Below are 20,060 nucleotides of genomic sequence, written 5' to 3'. Positions count from 1 at the left end.
GCAAATGATGTAAGAAAGCAAGCTTAAACGGCATCAGCCAAAAAAAAATAATAATAAAAAAAAAGGACGTTAATAGCCACACGCAGAAATGAAGACAATTCTTGCACTACTTCTATAGGAACATGCAACAGCGCAGAAAGCAAGGAATCAGAGATTTTAAAGCCTGCTCTAGGTCATAGAACAAAGAAATATTTGCTAATGCTATCGAGAAGTTAATACTTGGCCTGTCTTAGGGTAACTAAGATTAAGAACAGGTTCAGGTATACTCGCAAGTACACCAATGCTAGGAGCGCAGTAAATAAATTTGATGAATTTGAGATGCTGGTCAAGTCATCGAATTGCATTAGCAAAGGCACATGATGACAGAAAGCAAGCTTATATAGATAGCATCAGCCAAAAAAAAAAAAAGCACCTTTCTCATTTCACCCATCCACTTGCTCCAAATGTCTGTCTAGTTCTGCCTTGAATCCATTTAAGCTATCAATTTTACAAATGGAAGATTGTTCAGCAATTAACCGTCCGCTGGTTAATGGGAAACTTCCGCACATCTATCCTTCAACTGTCTTTTCTCAATTTTAATGTATGCCCTCTCAGGCGATTATGCTGAGCATGATGTTACCAACAGCAAATTCACAATGGGAAGCATTCAAAGAATTTATCTTGGAAGCTACTAGGCTTTACATACCAACTAAGGAATATTGTTCGAGGTTTAGGCCTAAATGAATGTCAGATGAACTAATGAGACATATGGCAGAGAAGAAAACTGCATGAGATACATATAAATTAATAGGTGACATGGAAGCCTATGATAAATATAAGCTGGTCTGTAACCAAGTCTCAAAGGAGATTAGGCAGGCAAAGGCAGATTATGAGAAATTCTTGGCAAAGGATGCAAAGAAAAAGAACAAAGAGTTCTTTACCTATTTAAACTCTAGAAGGAAAGGGATGAATCAGATTGGTCCACTGGATATTGATGGTTCAACAGTTGAGGATCTTGCTCAGGTGGTTAACAAACTAATCACCCCAGGGCCTCACATCTGGTGAGTATGGGCATGGCACACCCAGCTGGATTGAGCATTGAGCATGGCACACTGAGCTGGATATCATCATTCTTCTCTTTCTTGGTGATTTCCTTTTCCCTCCCTCTCTCTCTCTCTCTCTGTCTCTCTCTCTCTCTCTCTCTCTCTCTCTCTCTCTCTCTCTCTCTCTGTCTCTCTCTCAGGGTGGCTCAGGAATTTTTTTTTTTTTTTGGTTGGTGCAGTATAAGCCTCGGGCTTCCTTGCACCATATAACTACCATATAGAATTTAAATACTGTCTCAGACCATCATAGTCACCTTTACGAAAGCAAAAACCCCTGATGGTAGTTATCTCTTTGAGTAAATCCCACTTCAGCACACTGTAATCCCTACCACCTAGTGGTTCTTTTATCCGCAGATTCCAGGACTGAATGAGATTTAATCCTCATTCAGTCTTGGAATGAGGAAGTAGAGTCTTAGGAAATTATTTAGCCGACAGTGCAGCCAAATTACTGACCCTTTTTAACATGCCTGTTAGTCCCCTGTACAGACTACAGAACACTGTGGCATGGGCATGCTGCAAACAAGTTGGTATTAGTATTAGTAATGTCTATATTGTGCAAGGAAGCCTAAGACTTATGCTGCATCAGCCAAAAAAAAAAAAATGGAGTATAATAATAATAAAAAATAAAACAAAATAAATAATAAAAAAGGAAAGGAAATAGTCAACCTATGTATTTCCCTCCTTCCATAGGTAACCATGTAGTTCACCTTTGAATTTCCACATACTGTCAGCCTCAATCACTCATCATCATCATCAGCCATTTTCAATCCACTGCAGGATGAAGGCCTCTCCAGCAACTTTCCAGTTCCTTCTGTTTTGAGCACTGGCCATCCATTTACTACTCAAAAACTCATGAATTTCATCTATCCATCTCCGCCTTTGTCTTCCAGGTTTTCTTCTAGCACCTCTTGGGTACCATTCTGTTATTTTCTTAGTCCATCTGTCATTATGTCTTCGAGCTATGTGTCCTGCCCAAGACCATTTTAGTTCTTTAGTTTTGATAAGAATGTCCTTTACTTGAGTTTGCTGCCTAATCCATGTGTTTCTCTTCTTATCTAACATTCTAATTCCCAATATAATTCGTTCCATTCTTTGCTGTGTAGTTCTTAGCTTCTCTTCCATTCTTTTGGTGAGTGCCCAAGTTTCACTTCCATAAGTCATGGTGGGGAGTATACATTGATTCATTATTTTACGTTTCAGACAAACTGGGATATTGCTCTTCAGTATGTGACTATATTTCCTGAATGCTATCCATCCAAAATTTATTCTTCTCTTGACTTCCAGCCATTTATCATTATTACAGCTAATAACTTGTCCCAGATAAGTATATGACTCCAACTTTTCAATTACTGCTCCTTCAATCATTATTTCCCTTTCCGTGGCATACTTGTTCATCATTACTTTTGTTTTAGCCATATTGATCTTTAGTCCAAAATCCTTACTAACTGTGCATAACTGATTAAGATTTTCCTCTAATTCTTTGGGATCGTGGCTTATAACCACAATATCATCTGCAAATAGTAAATGGTTTAGGTACTCTCCGTTCACATTGACTCCTTTCTGCGACCAGTCTAATCTTCTGAAAGCTTCCTCAAGAGCAGCAGTAAACAGCTTCGGAGATATTGTGTCTCCTTGTCGAACTCCTTTCTCGATTTTAAATTTGCTACTGTCTTTGTCTAGTCTAATAAAGGAGGTAGCACTCTCATATATTTTCTTCAAAATCATAATATATGGGGTATCTATGCCTTGTCTTTCCAGTGCCCGAAACATTGCCTTATGCTGTATAGAGTCAAATGCCTTTTCATAATCCACAAATGCCAGGCATAATGGTGTTTTATATTCATTTGCTTTCTCCATTAGCTGTGATATTACGTGAAGGTGATCCATAGTTGAGAATCCTGTCCTAAAGCCAGCTTGCTCTTTCGTTTGATTCTCATTAAGTATTTTTTCTAATCTGTTAGTAATGACATTTGTGAACAACTTGTAGATGTGGGATAACAAGCTAATTGGTCTATAATTTCCAATTTCTGATTTATCTCCTTTCTTATGCAGCAAAACTATGATTGCATTATTCCACTGCTTAGGCGTCACACCTTTTCTAATGCACTTTGTGAAGAGCCTTGACAGTTTTTGTGTTATGTCTCTTCCTCCCAATTTTAACAACTCTACAGTAACTTCATCTTCCCCCGGGGCTTTCCGATTCTTCATTTTCTTCAATGCATGTTCTACCTCATCAGGAAGAATATCGGGTATGTCGTATGTGTTGCTACTTTGCAATCCATCTTCCCCACTGCTGGTATCATTCCCTCACTCCTTGTATAATTCTCTATAGTAGTCTTCTGCTATTTGAATTATGCCTTCTCTGCTGTTTATAAGTACACCATCGCTATTCTTAAGTTTCAATATCATTTGTCTTTCTGTATTACTGCTCATGGCTGCTGATTTAAATCCTTTGTTTTCCCTTAATGCTTGTTCTACTTTTCTTGTGTTAAATCTTCTTATGTCCTCTCTGAGTCCCTTTCTAGTGGCTTTACATAACTCAGTATACTCAATTTTCTCCCTGTCAGTGTTTTTCTTGCTCTTCATTTGTCGTCTTCGGTTCATCATGAGAAGTGTTTCTTGACTAATTTTTTCTTCTTTGGATTTCTGATTCCCTATAGGTTTCTTGGGCTTTATCACTTTCAGAAAGTTGTAATATTCCTCGTCGATATCTTGGTCCTGAGCAGTCTGCAGAAGCTCAAACTTGTTTTTAAGTTCCAGTTCATACTTCTTTTTCTGCTCCTCTGTTATCTCAGTGACCTTTGTATTATTTACTCGAGTCAGTTTTTTCCTTTCCTTTCCCACATCTATATCAAGTGTACATCTTACCATTCTGTGATCACTTCCAACATTTACCTTATTCAGGACGGTAACATCATTCACAATATATCTTCTGTTAGTGAGGATGAAGTCGATTTCATTAGTTGTTAATCCATTTGGACTCTTCCATGTCCACTTTCTGTTCACCCTTTTCTTGAAAAAAGTGTTCATTACTGACAGTCCTTGAGATTCTGCAAATTCCACAAGTCTTTCACCTCTTTTATTTCTTTCACCAATTCCAAAATTTCCTATAGTTCCTCTTTCTGCGCTGTTTTGCCTTTTTCCAACCTTAGCATTGAAGTCCCCCATAATAATAGTGTAGTGGGTTTTCTACTCATCTAGAGGACTCTCAATTTCGGTGTACATTTCTTCAACCTTTTCATCATCATGGCTCGATGTTGATGCATAAATCATTATAATCTTTAGCTTGTACCTCTTAGAAATCTTGAGTATTAGCCTTGACACCCTTGGTGATGTACTTTTGAATTCCAAAATGTTATTTTTAAAATCTTTATGGACCAGAAACCCAACTCCACCTTCACTCCTTTCACTGTTTCAATTGGTGTACAGCAGATTTCCACTTGATAAACTTAAAAGTGATTCATTTCTTCTTCTTCTTGTTTCAGCCAAACTGATGATATTCCAATTCACATTTTCTAATTCCTTTTCCAGCTCTAATATCCTGTCTTCACCGATGAATGATCGTATGTTATAACAGGCCAAGTTCAGTTTCCGTGCATGACAGCCTGGTCGTACCCAGAGATTCTTAGCACCCTCTGCTTCCACTCTGATCCTCTCGCTGCCGTAAGAGGGAGAATGAAAGCTTCTGGGGACTGAGGGCTATTTGTATTGTTGTGCTCTCATGCTGGAGGGTTTGGTCTTTTCCTCTTCACGCTGACCAGGCGTCTTGAAGAGAACCACTCTACACGTTCGTTGCCACCTAAGTGACGTAACAGGGCTTACCATCAAGAAGGTGTGCATGAGTGGATTTTAGGGAGGCAGGCCAACCGGACTTCTCCTAAATCTTCTGTGATAGAGAGATATTGGATCCATCAGTGTTTTAGGCTGAGTATCTGATAACACACAGGATACCTGTTCCCCTCTAAGCCCCCAATCACTCATGTTGATTGGGGGCAACAATCACTCATGTTGGTAGCTTATTCCAGTAATTTATAACTCACTGGCTAAAATCTTCTTGCAATCCAGTGTAAACATCTCCTCCTGTAACTTGAATTTATGGCCCCTAGTTTTAGAATCATTTATAACCATGAAAATTTCTTTCTCATTAGTTTTACTTATGCCTCTCAGAGACTTAAACAACTCAGTCAAGTCTCCTCTAAGGTGCCTAGTTTCCAAGCTGTGCAACCCACATATTTGAACTCTTTCCTCATATAGATGTCCTTTTGGCCAACTCACCAAGTGAGTTACCAATCTCTGGACCCTTCCAAGAAGCTCGATGTCTGTTTCTAGGTGTGGTCTCCATAGCTGTATATGGTATTCCAGGCTTGTCTAATAGACTTATACAGGGCTTTCCAATAGTAACGCTCGATTTTTGTAACGCAATAAAACAAATTGTGAGAGTGATAGTGATCTATTTTTATTTTTATTATGAAGTATATGTGTTAACATTATGTTTTAAAAATTATATCAGATAAATGTCCGCCGCGGCTTTGTCTGGTTTGGTTAATCCTGGATACCCAATTGGTGATGACGTTATCGCATAAAAGTGGCTCAATTTCAGCAATAACGCGCCTAATGTTGGCCTTTAAGGCGGCAACCGTCCGTGGTTTGTTAGCATAGACTTTGGATTTTAGAAAGCCCCAGAGAAAAAAATCCAGTGGCGTTAGGTCGCAGGATCTGGGCGGCCAATTAACGTCACCATTTCGTGATATAACGGAACCTTCAAATTTCTCATGCAATAGTGTTACTGTATCACGTGCCGTATGGCACGTAGCACCGTCTTGCTGAAACCAAATGTTTGTTAGCTCAATTCCATCCACTGCAGGCCAAAAAAAATCTCTTATCATAGCCCTGTATGGCTCACCGTTGACCATAAGTGCCACTTCTTCTTCGTTTTCGAAAAAATACGGACCGATTATTCCGCCGGACCAAAGTATACACCATACCGTAACTTTTTCGGAATGTAGTGGGACCTCATGAATCTCCCGTGGGTTTTCGTCGCTCCAAATTCGGCAATTTTGCTTGTTAACAAAGCCACTTAACCAGAAATGAGCCTCGTCACTAAACATTATTTTTCGCCCAAAATCAGGATCGACCTCCAACTGCTCTAGCGCCCAATCAGCGAATGCACGCCGCTGCGCATGATCGTTAGGCTTTAGTTGTTGGGTTAATTGCACTTTATAAGGGTGAAGCCCTAAGTCCTTATGCAGGATTCGCCAAGTTGTTGTCGAAGACAGGCCAAGTTCTTGAGCCCGACGCGAAATGGACTGTTGCGGATTCTCACGCACACTTTCCCGGACTGCAGCAATATTTTCAACGGATCTTGCGTTTCGCTGACGTACAGGCACTTTCAGATTTGCCACAGACCCAGTTGCTTCGAATTTGTTTATTAAACGGCGAATTGTGGATTCTGAAGGACGTTCGTCGACACCATAAACTGCACGGAGTGCACGAAACGTTTGACGAATAGAATATTGGTTTTGATAATAATTTTTTACAATTTCGACTCGTTGCTCAGTCGTGTAACGCTCCATAATAAAATGCAGAGACTAACTGAATACGGCTACCAAAGATACCACCTGTGTGACTGTCGACTTTGTCATGCGCTGTTGCCAAACATCGAGCGTTACTATTGGAAAACCCTTTATAATGGGATTATGACGTCCTTATCCTTAATCTCTATTAGTAAATGTTCAATAAATCATCAACAGGACTTCATGGGCCTTCCTTACAACCTATGTACGATGCTTGGAGAACTTCATGTCTGGTCTATCATAACTCTCAAGTCCCTTTCTTCCATTATTGACCTTAGTTCAACTCCACCAAGTGTATAGGTTATTTTGGAGTTGCTATTCCTGAAGTGCAACACTTTATATTTTGACGAATTAACGATGAATGATGAATTAAAGCATAGCTGCCACTTTTCTCACCCATCCCTGAAGTCTGTCTAGGTTATGCTGAAGACGATCTGCTTGGCATTGACCATTAACTACTCTACCGATCTTCATCTGCAAATTTAGACATCATTCCCTCTATCCCTTCATCAATATCGGCCCTGGAAAGATTGTGCAAAGCTCAAGGGGTAGAATTTTTTTTCAGCCTGGACTATGCTTGTTAACAGGAGAGACTGCTTCAACAGGGATGGGATACACTTAAATAGAAAGGGTGCAAGAATATTTGCTGATGCAGTCGAGGCAGTGTTAGGTGGGTCGGAAAACTGCTAGCTTGGGGGGATACAAGGACTAATAGCTTAACAGTAGCCACTGGCAGAGGTGAAAGTGATTCTTGCACTGCTTCTATTGGAATGAGCAGAAGCCTGGAAAACAACATGCAGGATATTTCAGAGACTGCTAGGAGTCATTGCGGTTCAAGTAAACACATGGGTTGTGTTAGGTTAGCTAAGAATAGGAACAGGTGCATGTATACTTGCGTGTACACCAATATTAGGAGTTTGGGGAATAAATTTGATGAATTTGAGGTATTGCTCAAAGCATCAAAGGCGGATATTGTTGGGATATCAGAGACATGGTGTCACACAGATATAAGGAATGCAGAACTGGAATTTGGCGAAGTACAAAATCTACAGAAACGATAGGAAGGGAGGAGGGGTTATGCTATTAATTAAGAAACACATAAAATCCAAGGAAGTGAAGCCTGTTGACATCGCTGGACAGTGCAGTATCGAGTCAGTTTGGTGTGACATAAGCATTGGGAGATCAAAATTCAGAGTAGGAGTGTACTATAGGCCTAATGACTCTGATGAGTATAATAAGAAACTGTACAGGGAAATAGAGTGGGCCAGTACATCAGAAAGTCTTATAATGGGGGATTTTAATTTCCCAGATATTGACTGGAATTTGTGGGTTGGTCACTCACACACTAGTACGGCTTTTGTGGATTTATTGGATGATTGTTTTCTACATCAGCATGTTCGGGAGGAAACTAGAGGGAGTAATACTCTTGATTTGCTTATCAGTAGTGATTCTTCATGCATTAAGAATCTGCAGATAAAGGAACCACTAGGTGGCAGTGATCACAGTGCAGTGAAGTGGGACTTACTCAAAGAGGTAACTGCCATCAGGGGTAAAGGGAAGGGTTATTGCTTTTGTAAAGGTGACTACGATGGTCTGAGAGTATTTAAATTCTGTGTAGTGGGACCAACTGAAGATGTTACCAACAGCAAATTCAAAATGGGAAGCATTCAAAGAACTTATCTTGGAAGCTACTAGGCTTTACATACCAACAAAGAAATATTGTTCAAGGTTTAGGCCTAAATAGATGTCAGATGTACTAATGAGACATATGACAGAGAAGAAAAATGCATAGGATACATATAAATTAACACGTGACATAGAAGCCTATGACAGATACACGTTGATCCGTAACTAAGTTACAAAGCAGGTTAGGCAGACAAAGGCAGATTACAAGAAATCTTTGGCAAGGGATTCAAAGAAAAACAGCAAAGAGTTCTTTACTTATGAAAACTCTAGAAGGAAGGGGAAGAATCAGATTGGTCCACTTGATATCGATGGGTCAACTGTTGATGATCCTACTCAGGTAGCTAACAAACTAAATGAATATTTTGCATCGACATTCACACTTAAGGAGTTATTCAGCGAGGGAAATGCCAGAGGTGTATTCAACTCTGGCAGTAAGCTAGAGAATCTTGTAATAACTGAGAGGAAAATGGAGGAGAAATTATTGAAGATAAACACAAGAAAGGCACCTGGGGTGGATGGGATCTATCCAGTTATATTAAAGGAGGCAGCAAAGGAAGTAAGCAAACCCTTAGCCATAATTATGACAGCTTTCTTGGACTCAGGTCAGGTACCCATAAACTGGAGATGTGCAAATGTGACCCCAATTCACAAAGTAGGATCAAAGGCCGACACAAGTAATTATAGACCTGTGAGTTTAACTTCTGTTCCGGGAAAATTAATGGAGGCACCGGTTAAAGAAGCACTGCAGGATCATCTAGACAAGACTTCAGTTTTATCTCAGACACAGCATGGTTTTGTTAAGGGGAAGTCGTTCCTGACCAATCTGATTGGATGCTATGATGCAGTCACAAAAGAACTGAATGCAGGGAATAACTTTGATATTATATACTTCGATCTTAGAAAGGCTTTTGATACTGTTGCACATGGAAGACTGCTACACAAATTGGAGCAGTGTGACATTGGAGGCAAATTGCTGCTACGGATAAAGGGGTGGTTGAGGGGGAGAAGACAGAGAGCGGTAATCAATGGACACTGCTCATCGTGGACTAGTGTTATTAGTGGAGTCCTGCAGGGTTCAGTGTTGGGTCCATAATTGTTTTCTGTATTTATAAATGATATTGATGATGATATATCAAGCTTAATGTCCAAGTTTGCAGACGATACAAAGGTTGGCAGGGTTGTCAAGGACACTACTGACACTATGCTGTTGCAATAGGATCTGAAAAGGTTGAGCAGATGGGCTGAGAGGTGGCAAATGAAGTTTAACATTGACAAATGTATAGTACTACATATGGGAAATAGCAACCCCAGAGCAATGTATCAACTCTGTGGTACTACACTGACAGTGGTAGAGAATGAAAAGGACCTGGGGATAATTGTGCAAGCAGATATGAAGTTCTCTGAGCAGTGCAGACGGGCTGCAAGAGTATCTCATGGTGTCTTGTCAATGATATTCAGGAATTTTTCCAGCAGAGCTAAGGAGTTGATTATTCCCTTGTATAAGGCAATGATCAGGCCACACCTTGAATACTGTATACAGGTGTGAAGACCTCATTTCAAGAAGGATGTAGAGCTGCTGGAACGAGTACAGAGAAGGGCAACAAGATTAGTGAATGGAACAAAGGGGTGCTCTTACGAAGAAAGGCTTAAGTTTTGCAAATTACAGTGTCTGGAGACTAGCCACCAGTGAGGTGATCTGATAGAGGTGTATAAAGTCTTGAATTGTTTGAGCATGCTCAATGCTGATGGGATTCTTCCTCTTGCTCAAAATAATCACCTAAGAGGGCATAAATTCAAATTGAGGAAAGACAGATGTAGGATAAACATGCAGAAATATGCCTTTAGCCAGCGGGTAGTTGGTTGGTGGAACAGAATTCCATCCCTTGTCGTGGAAGTTAATAGCCTAAATAAATTTAAGGCTCAGCTGGACAGTTATTTCGAACGAACAGAGGGGTGAAGTGGAAGTTGTTTTTTTTTTTTTTTTATTTTTGGCTGATGCTGCATAAGCTTGCTTTCTTGCATCATATGCCTCTACTAGTACTAATGCCAGTTAAGAAAATCAAAAATAAGTGTGGCCCCAATACTGATCCTTAGGGAACCCCACTTCTTACTTTAACCTAATCTGAAGAATAACCATTTATCACAAACTTCTGCCTCCTACCTTGAAGCCATTAGCATTAGTTGAGGCATATGATGCAAGAAAGCAAGCTTATGTACATCAGCCAAAAAAAAAAAAAAAAAACTTCCCATTTCACCCCATTCACTCCAAATGTTTGCCTAGTTCAGCCTTAAATTTATTTAAGCTATCAACTTCCACAATAACAACAGATGGAAGTCTGTTCCAGCAATTAACTACTTGCTGGCTAAAGGGAGATTTCCACAACTGTCTTTCCTCAATTCGAATCTATGCCCACTCAGGTACTTGATCTGAGCAAACGGAAGTATCCCATCAGCATCCTGCTATTCATCTGAGGATCTTCTCTGTGATTCCAATCTGTTTTAGCTTGTAAGGTAACCACCCCCATGTGGGACTGAGCCAAATGCTTTGCTGAAATCTAATAAGCAATGTAAGAAGTGGGGTTCCCCAAGCATCAATTACTTTACTGATCTTTACATAATCTGCAAATTTAGACATCATTCCCTCTATCTCTTCATCAATGTCAGTTAAGAAAATCAAAAATAACAGTGGTCCCAATACTGCTCCTTGGGGAACCCCACATCTTACATTATTATTATTATTATTGTTGTTGTTGCTCTTATATTATTTCTTCCTGATTGGGGGATTCTACTCCGTGACGGGTACTGCTACCAAGTACACAGGGTGATTGTAATGTCTGGTGTTACTGTCGGTCGAGGAAATCTCTGACTATCCTACAGGTGTTCAGGATTGCGACTTTCTGGAGTTCCTTGTAGGTGTTCTCAGGGAGAGCTATTGCTGCTAGGCTGCTATGTAGAGCCTTTGGTACCAACCGGTTGTTGACATGATGATTGGGATGGTTGATACTTCTTGCATTTGCCACATCTCCTTGATTTCATGTCTCAGGTTTGTGTACTTCCTAATTTTTTCCTCGTGGATTTTCTGGACATTGCTAGTGTTCAGCACCGCTATCTCAATCAGGTAGGTAGCCTTTTCCATCTTATCCACAATGGTTATGCCCAGTCTGTTGTGTGGGACGGTCTTATCCGTTATTATGGTGCGATCCCAGTACAGCTTGTGGGTTCAGGTCTCTAGTACTGCCTGGGGTTCATTCTTGTAGTATGGTACACTTTCTTTGGTCAACTGGTATTTCCTCGCCAGCTTCTGATGTATTATCCTGGCTACCTGGTCGTGTCTATGAGAGTACTCAGTCTGGGTGATCACCTTGCACCCTGCGGTGATGTGTTGGATCATTTCTGAGGCCAGGTGGCATCGTCGGCATGTGTCATCTGACATTCCAGGCTCCTTTGAGATGTATTTTCTATAGTTTCTGGTGTTGATTACCTGGTCTTGGATGGCCAACATGAATCCTTCAGTCTCGGGGAAGAGCATCTCACTTGTGAGCCATGCATTGGAAGCAGTGGTGTTGATGTGATCTTGATGAAGGTCATAGTAGTGTCTGCCATGGAGTGTCTTCTTTGCCCATCTTTCTAACTTTGTTTCTTTTACTGTCTGGGCGGGAGGGGTTTCCTCGCTTAGGTTGAGCGGGATATACCACTTATCTATCTTCCTTATGGCCTGGTGGAGTGGTGCTGTGTTGTTCTCGAAGTAATCCTTCAGGTTAACTATCGCTGTTTTCTGTTGTTCTATCAGGTCTAGAAGGCCCCTTCCTCCCTCTTACCGAGGTATTGTTATTCTCTCCACTGCTGACTTCGGGTGGTGTTGGCGGCTCTTGGTCACCATTGTCCTTGTCTTTCTCATGATATCCTCCAGCTCGGTGTTAGTCCAATCTGTGACCCTGATGGAGTATATTAGCACTGGGACTGCATACGTGTTTATGGCTTTAACTGTTCTGATGTATTATCCTGGCTACCTGGTCGTGTCTATGAGAGTACTCAGTCTGGGTGATCACCTTGCACCCTGCGGTGATGTGTTGGATCATTTCTGAGGCCAGGTACCCTCCATTCAGCAAGCTTCTGAGTCTCTGATGGTATTTTTCAATCAGGCAGGCTTTAATTTGCTTGTGCTGTAACTGCTTAGCCTGCATCATCCACAAGTATTTGTAGGCTCTCCCTCTGCCATGGCTTCAATCTCTTTGCAGCTGGTAGTTTTGGTTGACTAATTTTCCCTGGTGCAATCTGTGGGTCTTGCATTTGACAAGACCAAATTCCATCCTAGTATCATTGCTGAATTCTTCGGTGATCTGGAGGTGCTTCTCAGTTCTTGCGTAGAGCTTGATGTCATTCATGTACATCAGGTGGGTGAGAATGTACAGGTTCTATCCGTACTTGCTACTGTTGAGCATGGTGGATAGCGGGTTAAGTGCTAGACAGAACCACAATGGGCTCAGGGTGTTGAAAAATTCCTCTCCTGATGGAAATTGGCCTGGTTGTGATGTTTTCGACCTTAATGGTGGTACTCCATTTCGCCATCATTTCTCCTAGGAAGTTTGTCACTATCAGGTTGACTTTGTAGATGTTCAGCGCCTCTATTAGCCAGCTATGAGGCATGGAGTCGAAGGCGTTGCGGTAATCGATGTAGGCTGTGTACATGTTGCACCACTTCTTGTATTCTTGCTCCATAACCACGGCATATATGATTAATTGCTCCTTGCATCCTTTGCTCAGCCACTTGCACCCATGTTCTGGCTCTCCAAGGGGTCTGATATCTTTCTGGTTATGCAGCTGGTCAGGATCTTGTACATTTTTGGGAGGCAGGTGATTGGCCTATATTTTGCTGGGTTTCTTGTATTTTCATCTTTAGGCTTCAGATATGTGATTCCTTGAGTGAGAAACTTCGGTATTATCTCTGGATGCCTTATTATTCGGGTGAACTGCTCTGCCAGGTGCATGTGTGCAAGTGAGCTTCTTGTAGCAGTAGTTGTGGACGTTATCTCTTCCTGGAGTTCGCCAGTTGTGAGAGTTCTTGATAGTCTGTTTTACTTCTTCTTCTCGAATCTCCCACCCTCTCATTTCTTGTATGTCCTTGGTTTTCTTGCATTCTAGTTCTATCCAGGGGGCTCGGCTGTTATGTGTTACTTCCCCGTTCCATATGTGTCCCCAGAACTTCTGCATTGTCTTCTGCTCTGGTGATCAGTTCCCTTCTTTCCTGTTTTCTCTGAGACTCCTGTAGAAGCCTCTTTGGTCCTCATTGAAGGTTTGGTTGTTTATTTTCCTCTGGAGCTCTCTTTGTATCGGCATAGTCTCCTGCTGAGTGTGAGAACGTTCTGCTTCAGTGTGTCCAAGTACTCTCCTATTCTCTGATTTTTGTCTCATGTTTGCTGTGGACGCTGTCTCTCTTGACAGCATCCAATTAATTTCTTACTCCTACTGCCCTTTTGGTACTAGGTCAATTGGCCTATCTTGAAACTTAATTCTTCTCTCTTCTGCTGAAGTCTTCTTTCCCAAGCTGGCGGTTCCTTCTGTTTTTGGTTCTTCTGCTGCTGGTCTCTCGTTTCTCTTCCAATAATCCTCATGGCTGCTACCGCAGCACAATACACAGTTGTGTCTGTGGCCTCCAGTGTTGCACTATTGCTGTCGAGGTAATGCAGTATTATGTGCCGATTGAGGTGGGATGTGACTCCCCATAAGGTTCTATTCGGCCTCTGATTCAGTATCATGTGAGTCTTTGTGGGGTCCATTCCTTCAAATTCTGTTAGGGCCTTCTTCCACTCGTCCTCTCTTCTGGATATCATGACCTCGTCTCTTTCCACTTCAGCTGCTGTGGGTTGTATTTCTTCTTGTTCTTCCTCCTCTGGTTCGGTAGTGCTATCTTCTTCCTCCTCTGGTTCCGTATTCTTTATTCTTTGTAGTTGTTCGCTCACATCCTGCTTGATTTTTTCCAAGATTGCAGGAGCTATCAGGTTCTTCGTGACAATGGTCCTTTTCTGTTCCACTATTCGCTGTTCAGTGACCTGAATATCTGGGAATCGTTCCAGCCACTTTGTATGTAGTCTCACCCTGTAAATTGTCATATCAGTCTCCATCTTCGTTATTTCGTAGTATGCTTGCATGATATTCATATTCATTTTAGCATTAGCATTAGTAGGGGCATACGATGCAAGAAAGAAAGCTTCTGCAGCATCAGCCAAAAAAAAAAAAAAAACCCTCCCATTTCATCCCTCCATTCATTCCAAATGCCTGTCCAGTTCAGCTTTAAATTGATTTAGGCTATTAGCATCCACAACAAAAAATGGAACTCTGTTCCACCAATCAACTACTCACTGGCTAAAGGAAAATTTGTGCACATCTATTGTACAACTATCTTTCATCAATTTGAAAACTGTGCCCCCCCAGGGTCTTAGTATGAGCAAAAGGAAGAATCCCATCAGCATTCAGCTTGCTCAACCCATTCAAGGCCTTATACACCTCAATCAGATAATCTCGCAGGTGCCTACTCTCCAGACACTGCAATTTGCAGAACTTAAGCCTTTCTTGGTAAGAGCACCCCCTTTGTTCCCCTCACCAATCTGGTTCCCCTTCTTTGTACTCATTCTAGCAACTCTACATCCTTCCTAAAATGAGGCTTCCAGACCTGTACACAGTACTCTAGGTGTGGCCTGACCATTGCCTTGTATAACGAGATAATCAACCCCCCCCATCCCTGCTAGAAAAATTCCTATATCATCGACAAGACTCCATGACCTGCTCTGGCAGCCTGTCCACTGCTCAGCGAACTTCATATTTGACTGCGCAATTACTCCCAGGTCTTTTTCACTTTCCACTTCTCTGAGTGTAGTACCACACATTTGGTGTTTCTCTTGGGTTATTGTTACCCATATGCAGTACTTCAGTTGCCACTTCTGAGCCCATTTTCCCAACTTATCTAGATCCAGTTGGAGTAGCATAGTGTCTTTACTGTCATTAACAACCCTGCCAACCTTTGTATCATCTGCAAACTTGGACATTAAACCTGATATACCTTCATCAATATCATTGATACAAAACAATCTTCTCTGAGTGTAGTACCACACATTTGGTGTTTCTCTTGGGTTATTGTTACCCATATGCAGTACTTCAGTTGCCACTTCTGAGCCCATTTTCCCAACTTATCTAGATCCAGTTGGAGTAGCATAGTGTCTTTACTGTCATTAACAACCCTGCCAACCTTTGTATCATCTGCAAACTTGGACATTAAACCTGATATACCTTCATCAATATCATTGATACAAAACAACAATGGGCCTAACACCGAAACCTGGGGAACTCCACTAATAACATTTGTCGATGAATAGCAGTGTCCATTGATTACCACTCTCTGTCATCTCCCACTCAACCATCCCTTTATCCATTGTTTCAACTTACCCTTGATGCTATACCTCTCCAATTTGTACAGCAGTCTTCCATGTGGAACAGTATCAAAAGCTTTCCTGAAATCCAAATTTAGGATATCAAAATTATTTTTGGCATTCAGTTCCTTTGTGACCACATCATAGTATCTGATCAAATTGGTCAAACAAGACTTTCCCTTAACAAACCCATGCTGTGTCTGAACTATAACTGCAGTCTTGTCTAGATGATCCTGCAGGGCATCTTTTATCAGTGACTCCATAATTTCCCCAGAACAGAAGTTAAACTGAGATGTCTGTGATTAGTCGTGTCACCTTTCGTTTGTGAATTGTGGATACATTTGCACATCACCAGTCTGTGGGGACCTCCCCTGAGTCCAAGGATGCCTTCATAATAATGGCTAAGGGCCAGCTTACTTCCTATCCAGTTATTTAATATAACTGGATAGATCCCATCCACCCCAGCTGCCTTCCTTATGTTTAACTTCAACAATTCTCCTCCGCTTTGCTCTCAGTTATTACAAAATCATTTAACTCCCTGTTAGAGTTTGATAAGCTTCTAGCCTCCACTTCCCTGCAGAATTCCTCATGTGTGAATGTTGATGCATAATCACTCATTCAGTTTGTCAGCTACCTGAGCAGAATCATCAACAATTGAACCATTTATATCAAGTGGACCAATCTGATTTATCCCCTTCCTTCTAGAGTTTACATAAGTAAAGAAGTCTTTACTGTTTTTTTTTGCATCCTTTGCTAAAGATTTCTCGTAATCTGCCTTTGATTGCCTAACCTCCTTAGTGACTTGATTACAGACTATTTTATATCTACCATACTTTTCTATGTCTCTTGATAAATTATATGCATTCCATGCATATTTCTTCTCTGCCACAAGTCTCATTAGTTCGTCTGCCATACATTTAGGCCTAAACCTTGAACAGTCATTCTTATTTGGTATGAAAAGCCTAGTAGCTTCTAAGATTAATTTCTTGAATGCTTCCCATTTAGAATTTTTCTTGGTAACATCATCATTTGTTCCCATTGTATAGAATTTAAAAACTGTCTGAAACCACTGTAGTAACCTTTACGAAAGCAAAATCCTTTCCCTTTACTCTTGATGGCCTTCCTTTTACCCCTGATATATTTGATCTTTGCCACGTATTCACAAAGAAGATTGAAATAATAGTTTCTTTATTTTTATAATTTAATATATAAATGTTTCTCGACAAGAAAATACACACTATGCACATATCCAAATAAAAATTACCTTTTCAATAAGAAACTAAGAAACCACAGTGCTTTAACACATTTTAAACTTAACATTTCAGCACAAAGTATTCATAAACACTAAGTCATAGCACACCATGGCCAGAGAAGTTCATGTCCCTCTAAACATCAAACCAAACCTCCTTGCTCAATATTTAGGCGCAATATGGTCATAGCAGCCCTTGCGCCAATAAATCCCACTCCAACAATCCTTGCTCAACATGGAGACATTCTCTATCAATAGAAATCTCCAGTCGATCCCTTGTTTGAATTTTACATTTGCATCCCTACAAGATAGCTCTTTCACAGGAATTGAGTGAACATGATAAGCAGTTCATGTCAGTTTTGCTGAGATTTTCAAAGATTATTATTTTCAAAGATTTTCAAAGATTATACAACAGAATCCAAATTTAATTAACAACTTTTAATGACAGATGAAATGAACTTTCACCTCTGTGGTGCTGTAAATAAACAGAACTTTTGATACTGGTCTTTTTTTTTTTTTTTTTTTTGTTAGTGCTATACAGTTATTTCTGCTCTCAGTATATTATTTTATATTCATATTCTGGGACTACCATATAGGTCAAAGGAGTTTATAATTAATAATTTTTGACAAAGAGTATGATCATTAACCATATTTCAGCAGGCTCAAAGCCTGCTAAAACTAAAACTAAAGTTAACTCAAATGTACAAGTGTACTACTGCACTCCCACATTTTCCAATCAGTTATGCAGTTTAAAATTAAGAGTTAGATTTTAATCCTGTCGCTAGTATGATTTTTTTTTTTTCAAGTGTAACTGAGGCACTGAGTCACTCAGTCTTAGATGAATGATTGAAGAGTTTTCACCCCATAAATTCATATTTTTCGACCATCAAATAGGCAGACTTATCTTGGTACTCAATATTGATCATGATGTTAGATATTCAACATGAGGTGTCATACATGGCAACTCACTTTGTGATGAAATAAATTAAGAAAAGAAAATTTGTATATTATGTACGATTGTATGTATGTGTATATTCATGCTTGTTTTTATATGTATATTTTTTATATTTAGTGCACTCAATGCCTTCATATGGGACTCATCTCGTGTGGAATATGAAGCTGCTCAAGATTGTAATCTTGTCACAGCAGGGGAGCAGTTTGGACGTTCTGGATATGGTATCGGCCTTCAGAAAAACAGTTTTTGGGCTGATCAGGTTACTTTAGCGCTACTTGGTATGCACGAAAGTAAGTTTTTTTGTTTGTTTTTTTTCACTAAGATTTTAATTTATTTCACAAAAAATATAAATCAGTGAAATATATAAAGATTTATTTACTGAACTAGTTAAATAAATATTAGACTCATATTTATACTAATCTTAGAATGGTTAAGTGCATATCAGTCTGGTTCAAAAGAATTATTTTATTAGGAGACTCCATTGTTAGGGAAACAGGCACTCTGTTATCAGAGAAATTCTTATTAAACTCTTAGCAGAACTGTTGCCTGCCAGGAGTTAAAATGGATAATTTTATCTACCGATTTTCAGCTTTTGAGGAGGAGAGTTATAATTTTATTATTCACTGTGGAAACTAATGATATTAACTGCACACCAACTGATAACCTACTGAATAAGTATAGAGCATCTAAAATATTCTGCAAGTAGGTTGTAATATAGTTATGTCTACAATTCCACAACAGAAGGGATTGTTTGCCAAAAGTATGGATTAAATGGATTAACTGAAGTCTTAATTTGGGTGGAAGAAGGAATTTTTGTTCCAGTGTGGCCTGCTCTAGTAGGTAGGTGGAATTTATTCTTTACAGACAAAACTAGGAGGGAGGGGGATGTGTGGGATATTTGCTAATATCATTGAAGTTTCAAGGGTTCAGGGAAATTGTTAGTCAATTAGGAGAGGAGGAAAGTAATAAAATATGTTATTGTTTTTTGATGATTTATGGTAAAAGTAACCTGGAAAATAAGATGCAGGGTATTTCAGAGATTGCTGGGAGTCATTGTAGTACAAGTAAACACATGGGTTGTGTTAGGATAGCTAAGAATAGGAACAGGTGCATGTAGCTGACCAGGCTAGCCGGGTGGATAAAGTGCCTCCCTGGCAACCCAAAGGTCACGGGTTTGAATCCCGCCTCGGGCTTGGATCAAAGTACTGCAAAAACCTTGGGAGGTGCATTATGGCCACAGAAGCCGATGTGCCAACAACTACCAAAAAAAAAAAAAAAAAAAAAAAAGGTGCATGTATACTTGTGTGTACACCAATGCTAGGAGTTTGGTAAATAAATTTGATGAATTTGAGGTATTGCTCAAAACATCGAAGGCAGATATTGTCGGGATATCAGAGATGTGGTGTCACACAGATATAAGGAATGCAGAACTGGAATTTGGGGAGCACAATTTGTACAGAAAGGATAGACAGGATAGGAAGGGAGAAGGGGTTATGCTATTAGTTAAGAAACACATAAAATCCAAGGAAGTGAAGCCAGTCAACATCGCTGGACAGTCCAGTGTCGAGTCAGTTTGGTGTGATATAAGCATTGGAAGATCAAAATTGAGAGTAGGAGTGTGCTATAGGCCTAATGACTCTGATGAGTATAATAAGAAACTGTACAGGGAAATAGAATAGGCCAGTAAATCAGCACGTCTTATAATGGGGGATTTCAATTTCCCAGATATTGACTGGAATTTGTGGTTTGGTCATTCACACACTAGCAAGGCTTTTGTTGATTTATTGGATGATTGTTTTATGGCAGAGAAGAAAAATGCATGGGATACATATAAATGAATGGGTGACATTAATTGATATAAGCTGGTCTGTAACCAAGTCACAAAGGAGATTAGGCAGGCAAAGGCAGATTATGAGAAATCCTTGGCAAAGGATGCAAAGAAAAACAGAAACCTACAGAAACCTTCTTTACCTATGTAAACTCTAGAAGGAAAGGGATGAATCAGATTGGTCCACTGGATATTGATGGTTCAACAGTTGAGGATCCTGCTCAGGTGGCTAACAAACTAAACAAGTATTTTGCATCTACATT

The 20,060-nt window shown here is 40.1% G+C and overlaps 1 protein-coding gene across 1 annotated transcript in view; it reads left to right on the top strand.

Annotated features, from left to right (window-relative positions):
* LOC150082411 (glutamate [NMDA] receptor subunit 1-like) overlaps positions 1–20,060 on the top strand; it is a 514,944-nt gene that overhangs the window by 446,988 nt on the left and 47,896 nt on the right. The window contains exon 16 of the mRNA XM_090380513.1: positions 18,087–18,259. Within this exon, the coding sequence (XP_090236639.1) occupies positions 18,087–18,259 (173 nt within the window). The remainder of the gene's footprint in view (positions 1–18,086; positions 18,260–20,060) is intronic.

Source organism: Mastigoproctus giganteus, chromosome 8 (genome assembly GCF_048544385.1).
Source record: "Mastigoproctus giganteus isolate SK-2022 chromosome 8, ASM4854438v1, whole genome shotgun sequence".
NCBI classification, from domain to species: domain Eukaryota; kingdom Metazoa; phylum Arthropoda; class Arachnida; order Uropygi; family Thelyphonidae; genus Mastigoproctus; species Mastigoproctus giganteus.
The sequence above is the reverse complement of the archived record's forward strand: the minus strand, read 5'-3'. Positions and strand labels throughout refer to the sequence as shown.